The sequence below is a fragment of the Desmodus rotundus genome, chromosome 11, assembly GCF_022682495.2.
Source record: "Desmodus rotundus isolate HL8 chromosome 11, HLdesRot8A.1, whole genome shotgun sequence".
Taxonomy (NCBI): Eukaryota; Metazoa; Chordata; class Mammalia; order Chiroptera; family Phyllostomidae; genus Desmodus; species Desmodus rotundus.
The window spans coordinates 29,437,094-29,457,672 of record NC_071397.1 but is presented as its reverse complement, the minus strand read 5'-3'; the positions used below and the strand labels follow the sequence as shown (position 1 = coordinate 29,457,672).

At 41.0% G+C, this 20,579-nt stretch overlaps 1 protein-coding gene across 2 annotated transcripts in view; it reads left to right on the top strand.

Moving 5' to 3' along the window:
• The window catches only part of COL9A1 (collagen type IX alpha 1 chain), an 86,710-nt gene extending 68,603 nt beyond the window's left edge, over nucleotides 1-18,107 (top strand). For both annotated transcript variants that reach the window (XM_024576625.3, XM_024576626.3), the window contains 3 exons: nucleotides 82-270; nucleotides 9,018-9,095; nucleotides 17,578-18,107. In XM_024576625.3, the coding sequence (XP_024432393.2) occupies nucleotides 82-270; nucleotides 9,018-9,095; nucleotides 17,578-17,762 (452 nt within the window). In that variant the 3' untranslated portion in view covers nucleotides 17,763-18,107. The remainder of the gene's footprint in view (nucleotides 1-81; nucleotides 271-9,017; nucleotides 9,096-17,577) is intronic.
• The last annotated feature ends 2,472 nt before the right edge of the window (nucleotides 18,108-20,579 follow it).

Here is a 20,579-nt window from a genome sequence, read left to right as displayed (position 1 = left end):
GCACTCGTAGTACCTCTGTTTTCATTTGTATCACTTCCTTGTTCCTGACGTTTCTGGGCTGTTTTGTTTATTATCTTTTAGAGCATCTGGCTGAGATGGCTGCTAGCCTCAAGCGTCCAGACTCAGGAGCTTCTGGCCTCCCTGGGAGGCCTGGGCCCCCTGGTGCCCCAGGGCCCCCTGGAGAGAATGGCTTCCCAGGCCAGATGGGACTTCGTGGCCTCCCAGGCATTAAAGGTCCCCCTGGTGCTCTTGGTTTGAGGGGGCCTAAAGGTAAGCCTTTTTGCCCAGGTAGAGCCAAGGGACACATACCGTCCTTTGTCAGATGTATTCACATGTCTGGCCAAGCTCCAGATACTCTGTGAGATAAGATGTATTATTCTCCTTTGCACTGGACATGGTAAAGATTAGAGAACTGTTACATGGGATTCTCTTGACCTTGGTATCTGACGACAGTAGACTAAATACTGGTGTTAGGTCCTCTGACTTATGGCACCGATCTTTTTCAATTATACTGTGCCTCATTCCTAGTTCAAAATAAACTTTATAGGACCTAATAAAGGTTTATTCAGCAGTTAATTTTTTTCAGAACCTGAAATTATCGTAGATGTCTTCTAAGTTGACAGCCAGCCTTAGAATGTTTGCATCCATTACTTAAACTAACAAGATTTGTTAGCAAGAGATAAGAAAAATTACATCTTGAGTGGAAGCTGCCTTTCCCTCCTTCTAAAAAGTCACATTGGACATTTGGTTTTGATGGATTTTCTTTTCAGCTCTGAAGTGCAACCTAACCTTATTCCTTCTTTAACATGTGAGAGAGTGTAAGAGAGTTGGTTTCTTCCCCTTTTACTGCAAGCACATTAAGCCCTTGCATCCAGCACTTTTCAGAAAAATGGGGCTGTGTGTTAGGTGTTAAACAGGCCTTGCAGAAGGACCGGTTGCTTCAGACGGCATTTGCTAGTTGAGTGAGGAAAGTACAGCAGCCTGAGGAGTGTGTGCCCTGAATAATTGACAGAGAGGACGGAATAAAGCGAGGACTTTCTGTATCATGACTGACAGCTCTCTGGGGAACTTCAGAAAGGCATGGCATCAAAAACAAGAGAAGGACTTTCATTTTTAAAATGGTGCTGTTCCAATTAGGATTAAACATTGTGGTATGAGTGGTCAGAGGGCAAGCAGGCTGCCTTTTGGGATCTATAAATGCATTCCTGATGCATTCGGTTAACTATACCCTCTGCTGGAATAATTTCCTTAATTACATTTTTTGGGGCATGTGCATGTTAATAAATGAGCCCTAATTGGGGCCTCTCGTAAACCTGGCACAATTTCAAAGCTTTCGGAGGCTGGACAAAATCAAACAGAGAGAGCACAGAGTTCATCTTAAAAAGAACTGGAGAAAAATTTTCTCTGAGAAAATCACGCAGACATCCGCCTTTGTCCTGCTTCCAGCTATTAGTTTAGGTACTCATGCCATAGGTGGCTTTTCTAAGGTTAGTTCCCATTCACTCTGTAAACCATTTCTAAGAAACCCCACTGCCTTGGGTGATTGTTGATTTAGCTGGCCCTGTTGTGCCAGAGCCTAGGAAGTCTCCTTAGCTACTGGGAGTTCGCTTCAGAGCAGTGGGTCTGAACGAGTGGCCACTGAAGCATCAGCACCACCAGGGACCTTGTTAGCAATGCAGACTCTCCAGTCCAGCCCAGCCCCACCAATTGGAATCTTGGGCGGGGGTGGGGGCAGCAGTCTGTTCTAACACGCAGCCACCTGATTCCAATGCAGCTAAATGCACTCCATCCATTTTCCTATTGAAATGGGACACCTTGTAGGGACTATAGAAATCACAGCCCTAGTGTCTTGGCTAAAAGGAAGTCTCCATATTTGGACAGAGCTTAACTGTGTTCATTGGTAACAGAACTCTCCTGAAGTCCCATCTTATTCCTTTAAGAAGTGAAAATGTCTGTTGACTTGGTAGGTGAGGAGAGCCTGCCTAAAGCTGCTGTCTCTCAGTCTGGGCTGCACGCTGGAAATACCTGAGGAGCTTGAGGAACGACTCACGTCTGGGCCCTATTCCCAGAGCTTCTGATTTAATTGGTCTGGGCATCAGGATTTAAAAATACACCTCAGGTGATTTTAATGTGCAAGCAGGGCGGAGAAACCTTGGAAACAAAGATGAAATGTTGGCGAAACTTTCTGGGGAGTTCTGAATTGTGGCCGGGGCGGGCCGGCTTGGCCCTAGCAGATAAACCAAATTTTGAAGGGAAGAAAGGCGTATTTCTCTACTGGGGACCAGGACGATGTCTCCACCGCTAAGTCCATTTGTCAGCATGGCTTCATTACATACGGGGTTTCCCCGAGTTTTCCTTCAGTCTTCATGGCATAGTGTATAACCAAGAAGTGACACAGTCCTTTTCTTTCTTTCTTTCTTTTTTAAACAGACGTTCTCTCCCCAGCTCCCTTTATCCATTTCTTGTCATGGAATTCCCTTAAAGCAGTATCTTTTCTCATTTTATTTCTTAAAATTTGGGGTATGTGCAGAAAAGAAGTAGCAGATTTTCTTTAACAATCAGTGCTCTCACACACTTGGAGATGCTTGGTTCTGGGTACCTGGACTTGACCTTCCTTGTCCCACCACATACATTACCAATAGTATTTAATAGAAAAATAAAGTCTTTTACTCTCCAAGGGTCACAGATCAAATTTTCCCTGAGGTAAGCACTTCGCCATCTGACACATAAACCTGCAGCCCATTGCAGAGGAGTCGCGTGTCACTGTCCCCTGTTGCCTTTCCCCGTGGCTACTGAAAAAGGGGAGGTTGGGTCACTGTGAGATTCTTTTTCAAGAGAAATTGTCACATAACTAACAAAGGAATAAGTTTTACTAAAGCTTTCAACAGTTAGTCTGTGTTTTAATTAAATCCCTGTTTTCTTCCTTAAAAATTACTCTGGAAAACACAGTGGGACATTTTCAGCAGTAGCTAGTAGGAATAGGCCTCAAATCACACTCAAAGCTTAAGTCATGTATATAAACATATATATATATATATATATATATTTCATTGTTGTTTTCCATCAACATGTTTTATACAATATTACACAAACATGTTAGGGCCATGGCCCATGCACTTTGCACATTTTACGTGTCTATTCAACAGACACGAGAGAGACGTCTGTCTGGCCTATGTTCACTTTTCTTAGTATTAAGTCAGTCTCTCGTGTTATAAATGCCATTTTTAAATGTTTACGGTATGGATTAATTTTAGGTCCTTATGAGTAAAGCTGTATATTTTTTTAAGGTATTTCAGTGTAAGTCAGACAGACATGCCAACATGTAAGGGAAGGCTTGAGAAAGTATGGTCATAACTGTGGCTAACACTTTTTACAATATTTAGCTGCTCATAAGAAGATGGACCATTAATTATAACTCAAAAATAAATGAAGTAAATAGCCACCATGGAGTGATGAGAATTTATTCAGTTGTAGCCATTATGTTCGTCATGAGAAAGCACCCGGGGCATGAGTTCCTATAGCTGAAAGCAGGACGAAGGTCTATGTGATTTTCTCGGAGAAATTTTTTCTCCAGGTCTCTTTTTAAAAATATATTTTATTGATTATACTATTACAGTTGTCCCATTCTTTTTTCTCCCTTTTACCCCCTCCCTCTGGTACCCCCATTCCATCCAGCATTCTGTGGCCCCCCTTAGTTCATGTCCATAGCTCATACATGTAAGTTCTTTGGCTTCTCCATTTCCCACACTATTCTTAACCTCCCCTGTCTATTTTGTGCCTACCATTTATGCTTCTTATTCCCTTACTTCCCCCCCCATTCTCCCCTGACCCCTCCCCACTGATAACCCTCCATGTGATCTCTCCAATTTTGTGATTCTGTCCCTGCTCTAGTTGTTTGCTTGGTTTGTTTTTGTTTATGTTTTTTTTAGGTTCAGTTGTTCATAGTTGTAAGTTTGTTGTCATTTTACTGTTCATAGTTTTGATCTTCTTTTTCTTAGATAAGTCCCTTTAACATTTAATATAATAAGGGCTTGGTGATGATGAACTCCTTGAACTTGACCTTACCTGGGAAGCACTTTATCTGCCCTTCCATTTTAAATGATAGCTTTGCTGAATAGAGTAATCTTGGATGTAGGTCCTTGCTTTTCATGACTTTGAATACTTCTTTCAATCCCCTTCTAGCCTGTAAGGTCTCTTTTGAGAAATGAGCTGGTAGTCTTATGGGAACTCCTTTGTAAGTAACTCTCTTTTTTTCTCTTGCTGCTTTTAAGATTCTCTCTTTATCTTTAATTTTTGGCAATTTAATCATGATGTGTCTTGGTGTGATCCTCTTTGGGTTCAACTTGTTTGGGATTCTTGAGCTTCCTGGACTTGCATGTCTATTTCCTTTGCCAGATTGGTGAAGTTTTCTTTCATTATTTTTTTCAAATAAGTTTTCAATTTCTTGAGCTTCCTCTTCTCCTTCTGGCACCCCTATGATTCACATATTGGAACATTTAAAGTTGTCCCAGAGGTTCCTAAGCCTCTTCATTTTTCTGAATTCTTTTTTCTTCTTGCTATTGTGATTGAATATTTATTTCTTTGTTTTATTCCAAATCTTTGATTTGAGTCCTAGTTTCCATCCCTTCACTGTTGGTTTCCTGTATATTTTTATTTATTTCCCTTTTATAGCCTTTACTTCTTCCTTTTTTTGCTACCATACTCAGTCATTTCTGATTGAGCATGGTGAGCATCCTGATTACCAGTGTTTTGAACTCTGCATCTGATAGGTTGGCTATCTCCTCATTGCTTAGTTCTTTTCCTAGAGTTTTGTTCTGTTCTTTCAGTTCAGCCACATTTCTTTGCCTCGGCACACCTGTTACATTGTAGGGGGCAGAGCCTTAGGTATTGGCCAGGGTGGGGCAACCCACTTCACTGCATTGTGGTGCTGTATGTGGGGGAGGGGTCATAAAGGGAACAATGCTGTTTGCTCAGCTCTCACCCTGCTTTCAAGAAATTGGTAGTTTCTCTCTGCCACAACTCCTACTGGCTTTTACATCCAGAGGTTCTGAGGCTTCATTTTGCCGGCACTTGAACCTGGGTTGCACAGTCTGTCTCGCTCCCCAGTTGTTCCTCCCAGGTTGTCTGCATGTGAATGTGGGACTGCCTGGTCCTCCAGCTGCTGCCTTGCTGCTAGTCCTCTCCACCTGCCTGCCTCTGCCCCTCCCGCCAGTGTGGATGAATGTTTCACCTTTAACTCCTTGGTTGTCAGACTTTCATACAGTTCAATTTTATGGCAGTTCTGGTTGTTTTTTTGTTTTTAAATTGGTTATTTCCTTCTTTTGGTTGTACAAGGAGGTGAAATGTATCTCCATCTTGGCCAAAACTCCTATAGTTTATCTCTCTAGTTCTCTTTAAGATGAACTCTGAGCTCTCTCCATATTTGATTTCGTCCAGCCTCCGGAGGCTTTGAAATTGTGCCCGGCTTACAAGAGGCCCCAATTAGGGCTCATTTATTAAAAACTGCATACTTCCCTTCATACCTTATCTAAGCTGATTTTATAAGCTCTTTATATGTATTTTCTGACACAGTAGGCTAACAAAGGTGGCCCTTTAGTTCGTTGAGGCATTTTTCAAACATCTCGAAAGAAGGCGTGATCAGGGTTTGCAGAAGCAGAGTAACCCTGGTGACAGACAGAGCCAGGCTGCGGAGCAGCAGTCTGCAGGGCGGCTGTCTTGGATTCAGCTAAAGTGTGTTTTACTCTGACCAGTAACCAAAATACAGCATCGCAACTAGGAGAGCAGTCTTCTCCCTAGCAAGCAACATTTTAAAGTTCTCATGGTTTCACACTGGAATGTGTTTAACTTTCACTATCTGCGTGAAAGTTGCATTTTAATTTATAATCTTCATCTCATATGTATAAAAAATATGGCACATTTAAAGATTCTCTTCTCATTGCCAGTCTCCAGAATTACAGTGATATGACATTTAAATTGCTAAGTTAAAAAGAGCTCTTCAGCTGTTTTAAAAATGCCAGTTGTCATATCTTCCTAATACAATATGGCTATATTGATGATGAATGTGAAAAAAACTAGCTATGTGAACGTGAGTTCATCCTGAGCTCTATAAATACCTTATGCGGTATTTATATAAATTTGAATTGTTTTGAAATGTAATTGATTCACTGTAAAAATATCCACACAAGGACATTCACAGTTACAATCAAAGTATGAGAACTATTTGACTACTGTATCGATGGTTGTACATAGATCCTTCCTAGTTTTGCTGTGTACATGCCTTTGCTTCTTAAATTATAACAACTCAGTATTGAATGAGGTTGGGCCAATACAGATGTTTGGGAAAAATGATTAGGTATGGAATTCTTTACAAAATACCATTGCATTTTCTAAAAGTGTAGAAAAAATATAATATTATATTAATGAGATAGTAGAATAATGCCTCATACTGGGAGCAGTAGAAGTCATTTAGGACCAGTTAATGAAGGTATTGGAGGGCTTTGTTAATGAGGCCAGGTTTCTGGGTTTGGTCTCTGCAGGGGATAATTAGTGTAGCTTTGTTCAGTGACTGCTGATGCCCTAAATTTAATCAACTGTCCTGCAAATGCACAGGGTTGGCTGCAACCAACAGCGTATTCCCTGTAAATAATGAGTCCAGAGTGAAATGCAGACACTCTGACAGCACACTTTACACTTGGGAAATTCATTAATTTATTTTTGGTAATACTAAATTTACAGTATTCAAGAATTTTAAACTGTATAAAAAGATATTCAGTAAAGAATTTCTGTGCCACCCATGTCTCCCTTTGCTGTTTCCTTTTTTCTTACCACTAGGTCATCATTATTGCTAATTTCTTACACATCCTTATGAATGGTGATATGCAAGGATCAATGAATATAGCATATTTTTCCTAGATTCTTTAAAAGCAAGTCATTTTGTTCTGTAGTAAGTGATCTAGACCTTGTGTTTTTCATTGAGCAATGTCTTGGAGATTCATTTCAAAGAGCTTCCTGACTCTTCTTCACAGCGGCATTGTATTCCGATTGTATTTGGCATCTGTAGAAGTACCACGATGTATTTAACCCTTTGACAGGCATTTGGATTGTTTTCAATCTTCTGCTGCTTCAGTAAGGCTCCAGTGAACACCACTACACATGCTTCATTTTTGTACAAATACCAACATAAGCTCTGTATCTCTAGGATGAATTCTTAGAAGCAGAATTACTGGGTAAAATGGTACTTCCATTTGTAATTTTGATAGATATTGCCAAATTACCTGTAAGAGACTCTACCAATTTATACTCTTGTCAGCAATGTGTAATAGTGTATTTTTCCATGGATTTGCTAACATATGCTTAATTAAACTTTGGAATTTATGCCGATCATATAGGTTAAAATAGCATCCTTGTTGTTCTGAGTTTACATTAATTCTGTTATGAGAGTGAAGTCAGGGAATTTTTTTACAGAGTTAGGAGCCATTTTTATTTTCTTTCACTGACTTCCTTCGTCATGTATTTTGCTTAGTTTTTAGTGTGTTGTTGGCCTTTTTGTATTGATTTCAAGAACTCTTCATATTAAGAGTTATAACTTCATATCATAATAGAAAGGCCAACTTGAGTCTGAGGTTTTAAAACAATTCTCCCTTGTTTTCTTCTGGTTCTTAAATTACATTTAAAATATTTGATACATTTGCAATTTATCCTGGATTGTGGTGTGAGGATTAGATCCAACATTTTTTGTTTCAAGTAGGCTACCCTCTTTTGCAATACTATTTATTGAATTATTCAACTTTTTCCTGGTTTAAGATGCCATCTTTGTTACAAACCAAATTCCTATATGTATTTGGAATAGGTATTTAGACTTTCTATTCTCTTTCATTGGTCTCTCTACTCATGTACCAGTCCCATAATATTTTGGTGGTTTAATATTTAATAGGTTTAATTCCCTTCAAGTTGCTTTTCTTTTTGGAGTTCTTATGGCTATTCTGGTTTATGTCTTTTTCTTTTTTTATGTATTGATTTTAGAGAGAGAGGAAGGGAGAGAGAAGGAGAAAGAAACATCAATTTGTTGTTCTACTCATTGTGCATTCATTGGTTGCATAATGTATGGTCCCTGATGAGGGACAGAAGCCGAAGTCTTGGTGTATCTGGGCAAAGCTCTAGCCAACTGAGCTACCCGGCCAGGGCTGTGTTTTTCTACACAAACTTCAGAATCACCTCTGGTTAACACAAAATCTATATTTTTATTGGGATCATGATGAAAAGTAAGCTTAGGGAGAACTGACAACTTTTTTATGATGACGTCATTCCATATGAGAACATTTTCCCAGTCTTTTTGTAACTTTTAGAAATGTTTAATATTTTTCATTTTGGATTTGTATATTCTGATTAAACTTATTCCTGGGACTTACTATTTTAATTACTATTATAAGTGGTATCATTTTTTACTACTCATTACTGGTTGTTGTTTGTATATATTGTTTGTGTATATATTGATTTCCATAATTAATTTTGTATCTTGCTACTTTACTGAATTATCTATCTTATTGTTTATAGTATATTTTGAATTGAGTTTTTAGGATTTAAGATATATACTCCTATCACTTGAAAACGGATGGTTTTAACTCCCAAACCAAATGATAAATAACGATGAAGCGGACATCTTTATAGTGACTGTAGTGAAACCGCTTATTGTGCTTCCCATCAGGCATCGTGCTAGCTTTTGGGTTGAGAGAATACGTTTTTCCATGTGAAGGAGGTAGCCATTGATTCTTATTTTATTGACTATTGCATCAGGAATGTGTTCAATTCTTTCAAACATCTTTTCAGCATCTATGAATATGATTATTTGATTTTCTCCCTTAGATCTATTATTATAATTAACCTGATTTTTGCCTTGCCACAATCTAGTCTGTGGCAATTTTATGACCCTTTGCTTTCAGAATTTGGACTTTGCTTAAAGTATAGAACTTTATTTTTATAGATATATAGAAAAATAACCGTTCTCTAATCAAATGCAGGTGACTTGGGAGAAAAGGGGGAGCGTGGCCCTCCAGGAAGAGGTCCCAAGGGCTTGCCCGGAACTACAGGTCTCCCAGGTAAGAGTGCTGTGTGGCAGGATGAGGCTGAGCCATTAGCAGCAAACAGGTAGCTGAGGTAGACCATATTTTAAACACTTGCTCTTTAATCACTTGAGCATATCATGTGATACTCAAGAATGGTTCACATCAACTTTCCGGACCAACTTTAATGAAGAGTTAAATGTTTTCTAAGTCATATCTGTATTCTTTATGGGAAAATATGTCAGGACTTGAAATGTTAATTATTTAAATAGATGCTTTAAAAAATTGTTGGTCTAGCCACACGTGCTCGTTATGAAATTCTGAATGAATGGGGTCCTCTCCACTTCAAGGCTGGCTGATAGTTTCTTGTGTGTTAAAACATTTTAGCTAAAAAGTCAGTCATAGAAAAATCCATCCAAGTTTGCAAACTATTCATTTTGCACAGAGAGTAACTGAAATTTTATTTTAAAAGCTCCTGTTTCAAACATCCTGACCCTCCAAAAACCCAGATCCAAACAAGTAAATTAACCTGAACATTCCTAGTCATGGCCACAAATGGCCACACACAAGCCACATGTCACTGCTGTGTGAACTGAGGCGACACAGTACCCAGTGTATGAGAGCCCGGGTTCTCTCACTGGGCATCTGCTCTCTCTTTACACACTGGTTACTCTGTTCCCCAGAGACCAGGCTGCAACACATTCACTCACTGGGAAAATGACCTACAAGCCCAACCAGAGAAAGAGCACAGCTGGATCTAAAGCCAGGTGGTTTAAGAGCAAGAACAACATGCAACCTTCACGTCTTACTGTAGACTTCTCTTACCACTGCTCAGGAAGGCTCCCGAAGCTCTGGCGCTGAGGAGAGTCCGGGCTAAAGGAGCTGTGCAGGAAAAGGGTGGCACATGCTTTCACAATGGATTTGAAAAGCTTGTTTTAGGGAAATTTAGAAAAAGTAATGATTGCTTTTTAATTCTGCCACAAGCGTACATATTCAGTCATGGCTATAATTATGGCCCCAAACATCATTGCTTTCTAATTATACATTTCATTGCTCCTGGGGATTGCTTTCTCATTAAAATACGTTTAAAAATATGCACACATTTGGAGACAGCTCCAACACTGCCTTTCTTAAAATGTGGGTCTGTTAAGAGGTTTTCACAAATTGATACATTTTTTTGTGATTGGAAAAGGAAAGAATCTGGTTGGCACTAAAGGGGCCAAGAGATGATTCACTGATAGATGTTTAGAGAAAGAGAAAAGAAATAGAACTTACTGAGTGCCTTTTTCCTTTATCAATGGTAGCAACAGGAAGTTTTAAAGATGATAAAATACCATCATTACAATTTACTTAATTGTCTATACATTGAATATATAGGATAACCTTACAATTTCTCCTCCCATTTTGTTGACAAATCACTTAACAGTTCTTGGACAAGTGACTTGCACTATTGTCAAGATTTTTCTCTAACAAAGATATGTTATTGTTTCTGGTGACTCCTTCAAAAAGTCTGTTGATAACATTTTACAAATGCGAAGATTGAGGAAGACTAGCTCTGTATGTGCAGTGCCCCAGGATGCCACCAGGTGGCGTATGATCCCCCACCTGCAGTAACCCGCTAGGAGTCCCTGAGTCTGACTGGTTTCCCAGTGCTCCTGGGCCATTGCTCTGCCAAAATTGGGCTTGGCTGATTTGCATTTTGATAAGTGAAACATCCATGCATGGGCAAAGTGGTAAGACAGTACAAGCTCATCGGTGGCAGCTCCACCTGGTTGTCATCTTGTCTCCCTTATGAAAAACAATAAATTTGTTACAACTGGTCTTGGATTTAATACTTAAATTTGATTTGCTAAAAATGTTATGGGCTCCCTTTTCAGGACTCCCAAAACCTGTCCTTTTCCTTTCTGCCTTTGCCAGTCCTTGCCCCTCCTTTCCAGGCACCACTTGGAAATCTGGTCCTTTTTTTTTTTTTTTTCCTGTGCTTCTGTTACATTTTCCTTGAAAGGATATTTGACATTTTTTAAAAATTAAAGCTAACTTTCAAAAGCACACAGGCACAAAGGGGCTATATTTATCACGCTCGCTGAGGTGCAGGCCGGGGGCTTGGGATTTTAGGTCAGCCGACATTCTCTTGTCTGTGGGTAAACATGCACAGCTATGAGTTTTCCAAATCCAGCAAGGTCCTGAACGAGGGCATTCCTGTCATTCTTCCTTTAGAGCTAGAATGCTGAGTGTGGGCTCCACAAGTCAGCCATTCTGGATGCAAATCTTACTCTGTCACTTACTAATTGTATGACATTGGGCAAGTTATGTAACTGCTCCGTGGCCCATTTTCTCTATTTATAAGATAGTGTATTTGTGGTAGCACAATTCTGCTTAATCCATCCATGTAAAGTGATTAGGATAGTTTCTAGCCATGACAAGTGCTCAAGAAATGCTGGTTATTATTACTACCGTTAGTATAACAAGTCCACGCTTGCTTTTGGAGGTAGGTGAAGGAGAGCTGGGCCACAGCTGGACCCTAGTTAAGCCCCTGCAGCCTCTTGCTCCTGCTCTGGGTTGGAAGTGATCAGCTACTCTTCTCTCAGTCAGCTCCACCCCTACCAGCTCAGACCTGCCCACCCCGAAAATCTTCTTTGACTCCAAATCACAAACTCGAAGTACTGACTGGCAGTAAATCATCTCACTGATTAGTTGACCACTGAGAGGCTGGGCTATTTTCAGTTTTCCTGGTGGAGTTTGGAATGTGATTAGGAATGTGACTTCTGGTCTGTCACAAACGTAATTGTAATAGGACTTTAGGACCCAGAGGAACTTCAATATTTATGCAGGTGCTCTCTGGAACCTTCTAGGTAAATATGTATCTTGCCTAAAAGAAAGAGCCTGCAGAACTACAACCTCCTCTGTTGTCTCATCTGTTGGATTTGGGACTCAAATCCTCCTGAACGGAATAAAGATCATTTGGTCAATCTTCTTTGTGCTAACATATGTGATATATTTGAAAAAAAATGTAACCAAGACCTTCAATATCTACCAGTTATCAGAATTCCTTTATTCTTTCGGGACAGTTTTGTTCTCTTCTCCCCTTCATATCTATCACCTTGTTCGGGGTTAAGTATTACAAGGCCCTTCGGGGCTGTAATGCTGCATTGCCTACCATGGACCCTAGGTCATTATTACATTGGCGCTCACTTTGGCTGCAGTGCTGTGGTTAAAAGTACAGGTACACCATCTAGTTTGTTTCTCCCCACAGTCAGGAGTAGTCGGGGCAGAGATGTGAGAAGTCCGGGCTCTGGAACTAGCCTGGCCAGGCATGTGCATTGCTCCCTATCTTATTCTTAGCTACTCTTCCTCTTAGTGCTTCAGTTTCTCCTCTGCAGAATGGGAATAATAACTGCATCTACCGTAGGGAGTTATTTAGGAGTATCTATGTATATGTTAATACATATAAAGCACTTATAATAGTGCCTGGCATATGGCAAGCATTCTGCAAATTTAGCTGTTATTATTACTGTTATTTCTTTTATATTTGAGGAAATAGAGTCTTACAAAGGTGATCTGTCCGGACAAAGTTCTCTCAGATAATAACTGATAGGGATGAATATTTATGCTTCTGCATCCAGGTGCACTTAGAACAAAATGAAGGCCTGGCAGTACCCTGACCACTTAGAGTCTTGATTCCCTTTGTGCCTCTTTCACGGAGCCTGTGGATCGCATTAGAGACCCTGGGACCTTAGAGCCTCCCCAATCCCTGGTTCCCCCTTTGGTTTCTTACCAGAGGCCTTTAGTGGTATCATTAGATTGGGTCATCTCATGGAGAGTAACTCTGATGCCGCTGAACTTTGTCATGAGTTCCTTGGCACTCTGAGGATTTCAAAGAAAAATATTTAATAATGGGTCTTGACCTCCTTCGTGTGATTCAAACTCATGAGGGAAACGAGTTAAATGAGGGACTGTGTACCTATGTGGCCACCAAGGTTGTGTTGGGAGCTGAGGCGATTTTCCCTTCTTGGACGCGGAGGTAGAGCTGGCTTTGTGCTGGCCCGCCAGGTGAATGGTGTTCCGGGCGCTCGTGCAAAGTCTAGGTGAGCGTGATTGTGAATCCTGAGTGGAAGAAAAAACAACACTCAGTTTAGCTGTAAGTTTGGCAGTAGTTATTTATCCTATTTCCATTGCTGCAGCTATTTTATTTAGTTGTGGCGATCTTATGTAAACAAACCACTTTGTACCAATTTCTTAAACATACGTGCTTTGTCCAACACCACAAAACTAAGTGTAGCATGCGGTGAAAAATATAGGAAAGTTCCTGGCACATACCATAATTTTACACCACCAGTGGGTTAATAGCAAATACCCTACTTAATGCTTAAAATTATGTTCAGTTTTTTTTTTTTTTTTTTTTTTTTTTAAATCTTCAAACAGTCCCTTACATTCTGTAGCTTGTATTAGATGCTTCAGAATGTTCCGGTGGGGTTTGGCCTCCACCGATGTAGCATGACTGCCCCCTGGTGTTTGCACAGATAATGACATAGACATTCAGTTAAAAATCATGAAATGTTTTCCCCATTTTTATACAGGGTCTGGCAGAAGTAATGCCTGCTTGAGTGTGGTTGGTAGGGTACTAATATGGTTGTAATAATTTATGGCTTTAATTCAAACATTTCACCTAAAATGTGATATGGTGTGCTTGAGGGTGATTTTGTTATGTTACAGAATTACTTGCTTATGATTTTGCAATAAAAAAGGAGCGTTATTTGTGCTGGACCCCGTAGGTCCTTGAAATTCCAGAACACTGTAGTCCTCATGCAGTTGCTGTGATAACTCACACATCAGGCAGGGAGAGCGGAATGAGGACACTTCAGACCTGTACTTTCTCCTTCAGACTTGAAAAGTAGTTTATAGACATTTGTCCGTGCTGCTCAGCTGCTGGATTTCCTGAATGACTTGGACTGTGACACTGTTTTACTCCCAAGATAGGTTCTCACACAGTGACTTTAGAGCACCTTTGCGAGTAAATAAATGCCCAGTGTCAGGGCTCCCCAGAAACCAACGATCTGTTACATGACGGCTGTTTCTCCGCCCTGCACCCTCAGCCATTTCTCCAGGGCAAAATCTTGGAAAAATACCCTTAGTTATGATAAGGAGAGGTCTAAAAGAATTAATACTAACTCTGGGCTACTGTGCCTCTTTCTACTTTCAGGCCCAATGAATTAAACAAAAAATACCACACACACAGACACAACACACACACCTCAGCAGAGTTAGCAGTTAAGAAGCATGAAAACACAGTTGGGTTAGGGCAGTGGCTAAGGGCCCTTGTTGCTAACTAACCCCCACACTTCCTAGCTGTAGGAGAGTATGGGCGATTGTTTAACCCTCCTCACTCTCAGCTTGCACAGGAGGAAATGGGTCAGTAGTGAGCACAGTGCGGGGTGAAGGGTTAAGGGAGAGTGTTTTCTGTGCTGGTGATGATGATGATGATGATGACAACGACTCATCACCCAGAGTTCTAAGGGGTAAATTGCTGTCTTTGCCAGAGGGAGAAAGGGGCTAGATGAGCCTTTTAGAAGATAAAGCAAGGCTAGGCAGGATGACTCTGTCAACTCCTTCCTCAAAGGTTGAACAGGAATCTGAAATGAACTCAAGTGAAAAACAAAAAAACCCTCCTAAAATGTGGAACTGGGGAGCTAAACATGAAAGCTTTCCTCCTGCTTTTTAATAGTTTGTGTATTAGGGAATTAATTTCCTTACACTGAGGGTTTTAGGCAGGAGGCTGACTCTGCAAATGTCAAATAAAACTTTGAGTTAGTTGTTACATTATAAGTTGAGAGATATTTCTTTAAAAACTCAGTTTCCCGACTTCTTTTGAACATTATCAGAGGTTCTGGCAGTACCTGCCCACACTCCCTCCTAGCAGCTGTTAACTGGAGCAGAGCCCCAGCCGGCATCCGCGCCCCTGTCTGCCACGGGCCTTGGTCAGGCTGCTGACCCGCAAAGCTGAGGTGGAAGCTCATCGTCCATTCCAATTGTCATTACACTTGTCCTGTCGGTTTTCTTCTAGTAAAGACAGTGGTGACTTTCTTACATAGGGGCATTTCTTTATGACACTGGGAGTCAGCAAACTTTTTTTTGTAAAGGAGCAAGCTCTTTGGCTTTCAGGCCAAGTGTTTTCTGTTGCATCTACTCAGCTCCACCCTTGTCATACAAAAGCAGCGATAAGCAACGTGCAGACTAATGCCCGTGGTGGCTGTGTCCCATTTAGACTATTTACAGATATAGGAGTTGGCTCACCAGCTGCCTTTGGCCCCTCCCAACCTACATGCCAGCCTTATCCCTGTGGTCTTTTTGTTTGCAACCTTTTCTTGGGGCATTTTCTCCTCCTAATCATGACTGGTCTTAAGGTGGACCTGGTATTGCTACTGATAAGGCATATGAAAACCACCTTTTATATGCATTTATGTCTGGCCTATGTCTTAAACCTTAAAAAATCACCTCTAGGTGCCCCCAGCACGAGGAGATCTGAACAGGCTCTGCTAAAGGCATGGTTCTGCTAAGACCTCGCTTATAGGTGCTGTGGATGAGAGAGGAACTTTCTCAGGGGGCCTCATCTTTGGTGGAAAACACATAATCACTGGCTTCATCACAACTTGATATAGTGAAATGAAAGTTTATGAAATAAATGAGGGGAAATTATTTACATCTCTGCTTACCTACCGCCTTGAGGTGGACATTGTCAAAAATAATTATTCTCATAAAACTTATTAACATTTTGTCCTATAACATTGCTTTATATGGATCTACTTTGTAAGCCTCGAGGGAGAATGGGTATCATAGGTAAGACAGGCTCTCTAACCTACCTTCCTTCTAAAAGTACGTGAGGCACGTGTAATAAGGTCACGTAATAAGACCACTATAACGAGACCAACAAGAGACATGTAATATGATCACTAAATCAGAAAAGGAGAATTAAACACCATTGAGAAAGAAGGAAAGTCAACCTAAGTAAACGAGTCATTGACATGTAGATTTGGCTGTAGGCTTTTTGGCTGAATGGCCGGATTCTATGACTGAGGTGGGAGGAGGGTCTCTGTTGAACTGTACGATCATCATGGATACAGGTTTTCTACACTGGTTGCTTATTGCCACCTTTGCAGTATCGGTATGAAAGCATCTGCTGGCGAGGTGGGGTAGATGTTCAGCAGAAATCCCTCTTTGTTACGAGTGCTTCACTGCAGGAACCAACTGAACGTGAGAAAAGGAAGGCGCCCCTGGAGGACCCGAGACTTGGGTGCAGTTCCTGTCGGTGTAGGCCCCTGATGAGAATGTCAGGGAACTTTGTAGGGTGTGTTGTGCAGTTTGCTAAAGATATTAATCAATACTGTCCTCATAATTATAATAATAGTCCCCATTTATCATATGCTGTCAGGCATAGATTTAATTATAAGGAAGGCATTATCCCGTCACAAAGTGAGAAATTAGTGACTTGTGAATGTCACCGTATCCATAAACGGCAGAGCTAGACTTAGAGCCCTCTGTCTGTCTCCCAAGTCTCTTCTACCCACTTAGCTACTTCTCCCCATCCGGATATGGATCACCTGTGGGAAGCCAGGGACAGCGCTAGTTCTAAAGTTCTTGGCGAGTTCTTGGCGAGTGCTGTTCTAAAGCCGTAATGGGAGCCACAAATGCCAGCTGCACGTGTGTGGAGTTTTTAACATTTGTAATAAGTCAGACGGAAAAAGTCTGTGGGATATAAAATTGAAGGAAGCAAATGAACAAATAAGACAAGCAAATAAAGACTCACAGACGACAGAAGTAGGGTGGTTACCAGAGGGAGGGGGTGGGGGGTGGTGAAGAGCGAAACAGGACAAGGGTATGGTGACGTAAGGAGACTTGACCTTGGGTGGTCGGCAGCACAGTATACAGATCATGTATTCTGCAATTATACACCTGAAACCCGTATACATTTACTAAGCAATGTCACCCCAATAAATTCAATAAAATGAAAGAAAACAGTGTCGGGATTATGAAAAAAAAATCTACAAGGAGCCACATTAAGAAAGTCAAAAGAATCAGGTGTAATTAATTTTAATAATAGCTTATTTAATCCATGGTGTTCAGAATACATCATTATATAATAAGTACAAAAATTACTAATGAAATATTTTACATTTTGTCATACTCAGTCTTCATAGTGTAGGCGAGTTGCATGCCTGTAGTTCACCTCATTTTGACTTAGCCACATTTCAGTGCTCAGCAGACCCAAGTGGCTAGAGGCTACCGTGTTAGACAGCACACCTCTCCAGGTGGAAATGCGGATTAGAGATGCCGAGGTCTTCCACCTGTAATTTCTAAGAAAACCAAGTTCAATGAAGGAATTTTATCATCTTCTTCATCATCATCATCATCCACCATTTCCAAAAGCTCCCATGTACACACTGCGGGGCTGTAGGTCTAGTGCCTTCTGCCGTTTCGCAGCCTTGAGTGTTCCCTTCACACTGTGATTTCGTGTGTGTTTCAGGTGACCCAGGCCCTGCTAGCTACGGGAGGAATGGCCGGGACGGCGAGCGAGGCCCTCCTGGGGTGGCAGGAATTCCTGGTGTGCCAGGCCCCCCGGGCCCTCCTGGTCTTCCCGGTTTCTGCGAGCCAGCCTCCTGCACCGTGCAGGCTGGGCAGCGGGCCTTCAGCAAAGGGCCAGTTCAGTGAAAGGCTTAGTGCTGCATGGCTGTCTGCAGACGCTGCCCCTGGCAAAGGAGCTGGGAGGAGAAATACCACCGAAGCTGGGGCAAGTGATGACAGTGTGCTACCTTCAACGTTATTACAGGAGTCCTACTTGACTATCTGGTTTAGAACAATGGTGCTATTCCATAAAGCCTCTTTCCTTTCCCTCGGAGGGGAGACAGCAGAGTCATCGGTACAAACGAACAAAACCTCCCTTTAAATAAATGTATAATCCTGTTCCCAGGATCTTGAACTTCAGCGTGCTATACACATGTGACATATTGTGGGCCACTGTGCCAATAAACAAACACAGCTGTCTGGTTTACCTCAGTTGCAGTAGGTATTTTCATTTTTATTTAGAAGTTCTCAGATTACTGGTCGGTTATGCAGAGGATCACAGACTAGTCATGAAGAAGCCCCACCACAGTCCATAGAATTGGTGCTTAAGTCCCCAGCAATGTGCTCTCTCCAGAGTGGCAAGAGAGCGCTGGGCCGCGTGGGATGATTTCACAGCACGTGCTGGTTTTCACGGTCGGCCTGACTTTTTGTGGAATTGTACTGTTCCCCAACCCTATTAACAGTTTGAGCTCTTCTATGTGAAAGTAAAGGAGGAATTTTAATAACCTGCCATGCATAAGATTTATTGATGAGATTATTTATTTTAAAGGTTGAGGTAACATCTCTGGTTGTACCCAAGAAGCAATAAATATGGTTTCTTAATCTCTTGCATGTTTTCTTGTAAATAATCATGTTCAATAAAAAGAAGTCACTGAACTTATTTAGATACATTAAAAATTGTAACTTACTGGTATTTCTCTGGGTATATATTTGTATTAGTGCCTTTTTTCTACAGAGAAACGAAAAAGCCTTTACTGTCCCCCTGAAGGTACCACCCAGTGACAGAAATTCTCTGCAAATGTGTGTGTGGGGAGCAGGGAGCTTTGTACGCCTTTTAAAAATTCTAATGAAAGCTCTGGGCACAAACCCTGGAGAGATGCACAAAGGCACGTGCACGGACATGTTTGCAGACCACTTCACGGTCTTGACGGACCCCTAAATCTAGCCTTGCTCAGTGTCTAGGGTGGAAACTGCTGCTTCCACTTCAGTGTTTTGTCAGCTCCCTCACGCCGAGAACTGTGCTGCTGCCAAATGATTACGTTTCACCATTTTTCTCAGTTATAAAGGCAGCTCAGCTAGAGCACTGTATTCTCATCAATCAGCTAGGTATTGCCCGACCACTCAAGCACTTTATTACTATTTACGTAATCACTTTGGCTTGCTGTTTTACCAACATCTATATAAATTATCGATCAGACTTAATGCATTCATTCCATGTCACAGTGCATGAGTGACGCGTCCCAGGGCATAGCACAGAGCACCAAGCAGTCAAGGTCTTCAGTTAGTTTATGGAACTTAGTTCTCTCAAATCAAAGGGGAGTGAGCCTTAACAGGGTTTTTGATATCATGTTTTTCCTTGTGTGTACATTCTATACATTTACAAATTTTAGCCTTATTTGTTGGGCCAAATCAGTCTTTATGTGATATATATCGGGAATTCTTTCCAGCTGCTTAGAGCATCTAGTTCTGTGCTTCTAGCATGGACGGTGCTCGAGGAGAGAGGTTCCAAAGTGCCTCGTGGACCAGTGCTGTTCACGCACACAGCGAAGGAAGTTCTGCTTTGTGTGGAGTAGGTAGTTTCTGGAAACAGAGGTATCTGCGTGACCTGCTTAAAATGATCTTTATAGAAATGGCAAACCTTTTCAGGTACTGTGACATATACCAAATAAATGCAAAGAAATTGCCTTGTCTTTTCACCAAGGTGGTTTTATTTTTAACTGGAGTGACATAATTAAGTACAATAAAAGAAAAATTAGATAACCAAATAATTATGTTTCTCAGTTATGTAATACAATGTTCATAAGGAAATTAAAAATAATAAAATTTCAAAGAACAGTTCATTCAAATATTTTACAAACTTGATATACAAAAGGCTGTACACCAAGCTCCACAGATGACACAATCAATACTGGAAACAACTACCCACACTTACAAACAGATTATGTAAAACTAGCGCATCCCAAATGGTGGGAGCAATCCATTTTAAACTCAGTTAAGTGAAATCGTTTATGAAGCAGTAAATACTTGACGGAGAAATTGCAAAGAAAAGTGTCCAGCAAAGCCTTTCCATGAGAATTGATAAATATTGAATTAGACCAAATATCTTTCTCTGGCAAAATAGAAATCTCCAACACCTTTTGGAGATATGTTTTAAAAGTTGGATGAAGTGCTGCCTGGAGCCCTTGCTGAGAGAGGAGTGTGTAAATAATTAAGTTGGTTTGAAACTGGAATGTTATTTAGGGGCAAGCGACGCCTGATTTATTTCTAGGCACTGCTTCTGCAGCATTACAAATATGCTCTTTATCCCAGATATCTGACGGGCTGGTGAAGACCTATGGAAATCACTTCTCAGTCTGATGGACACACAAATTCACCAGCGTGGTGTGGGATTACTGAGCTCCGTCCAGCAGATGGAGCAGAGTATGAATGAGTAGCGCAGTCCTGTTGGTGGTGTGACCGACTTGATTACTTACAGACACTGTACTTCCAGGTGACTAAACAAATACTGCTGTTCTTGAACATCATTAGTTACATCTGATTTATTTGCAACTGGAAATAAGCTTAATGTAAACGCCTGCTTCAGAAGATTACCTCTGATGGCATTATTTAAGTTTTGGCTATTATGGTGTCTCTGCCTTATAATGACCTCAAATAAACCAATATAGGGGGAAGATCACTAGAAAT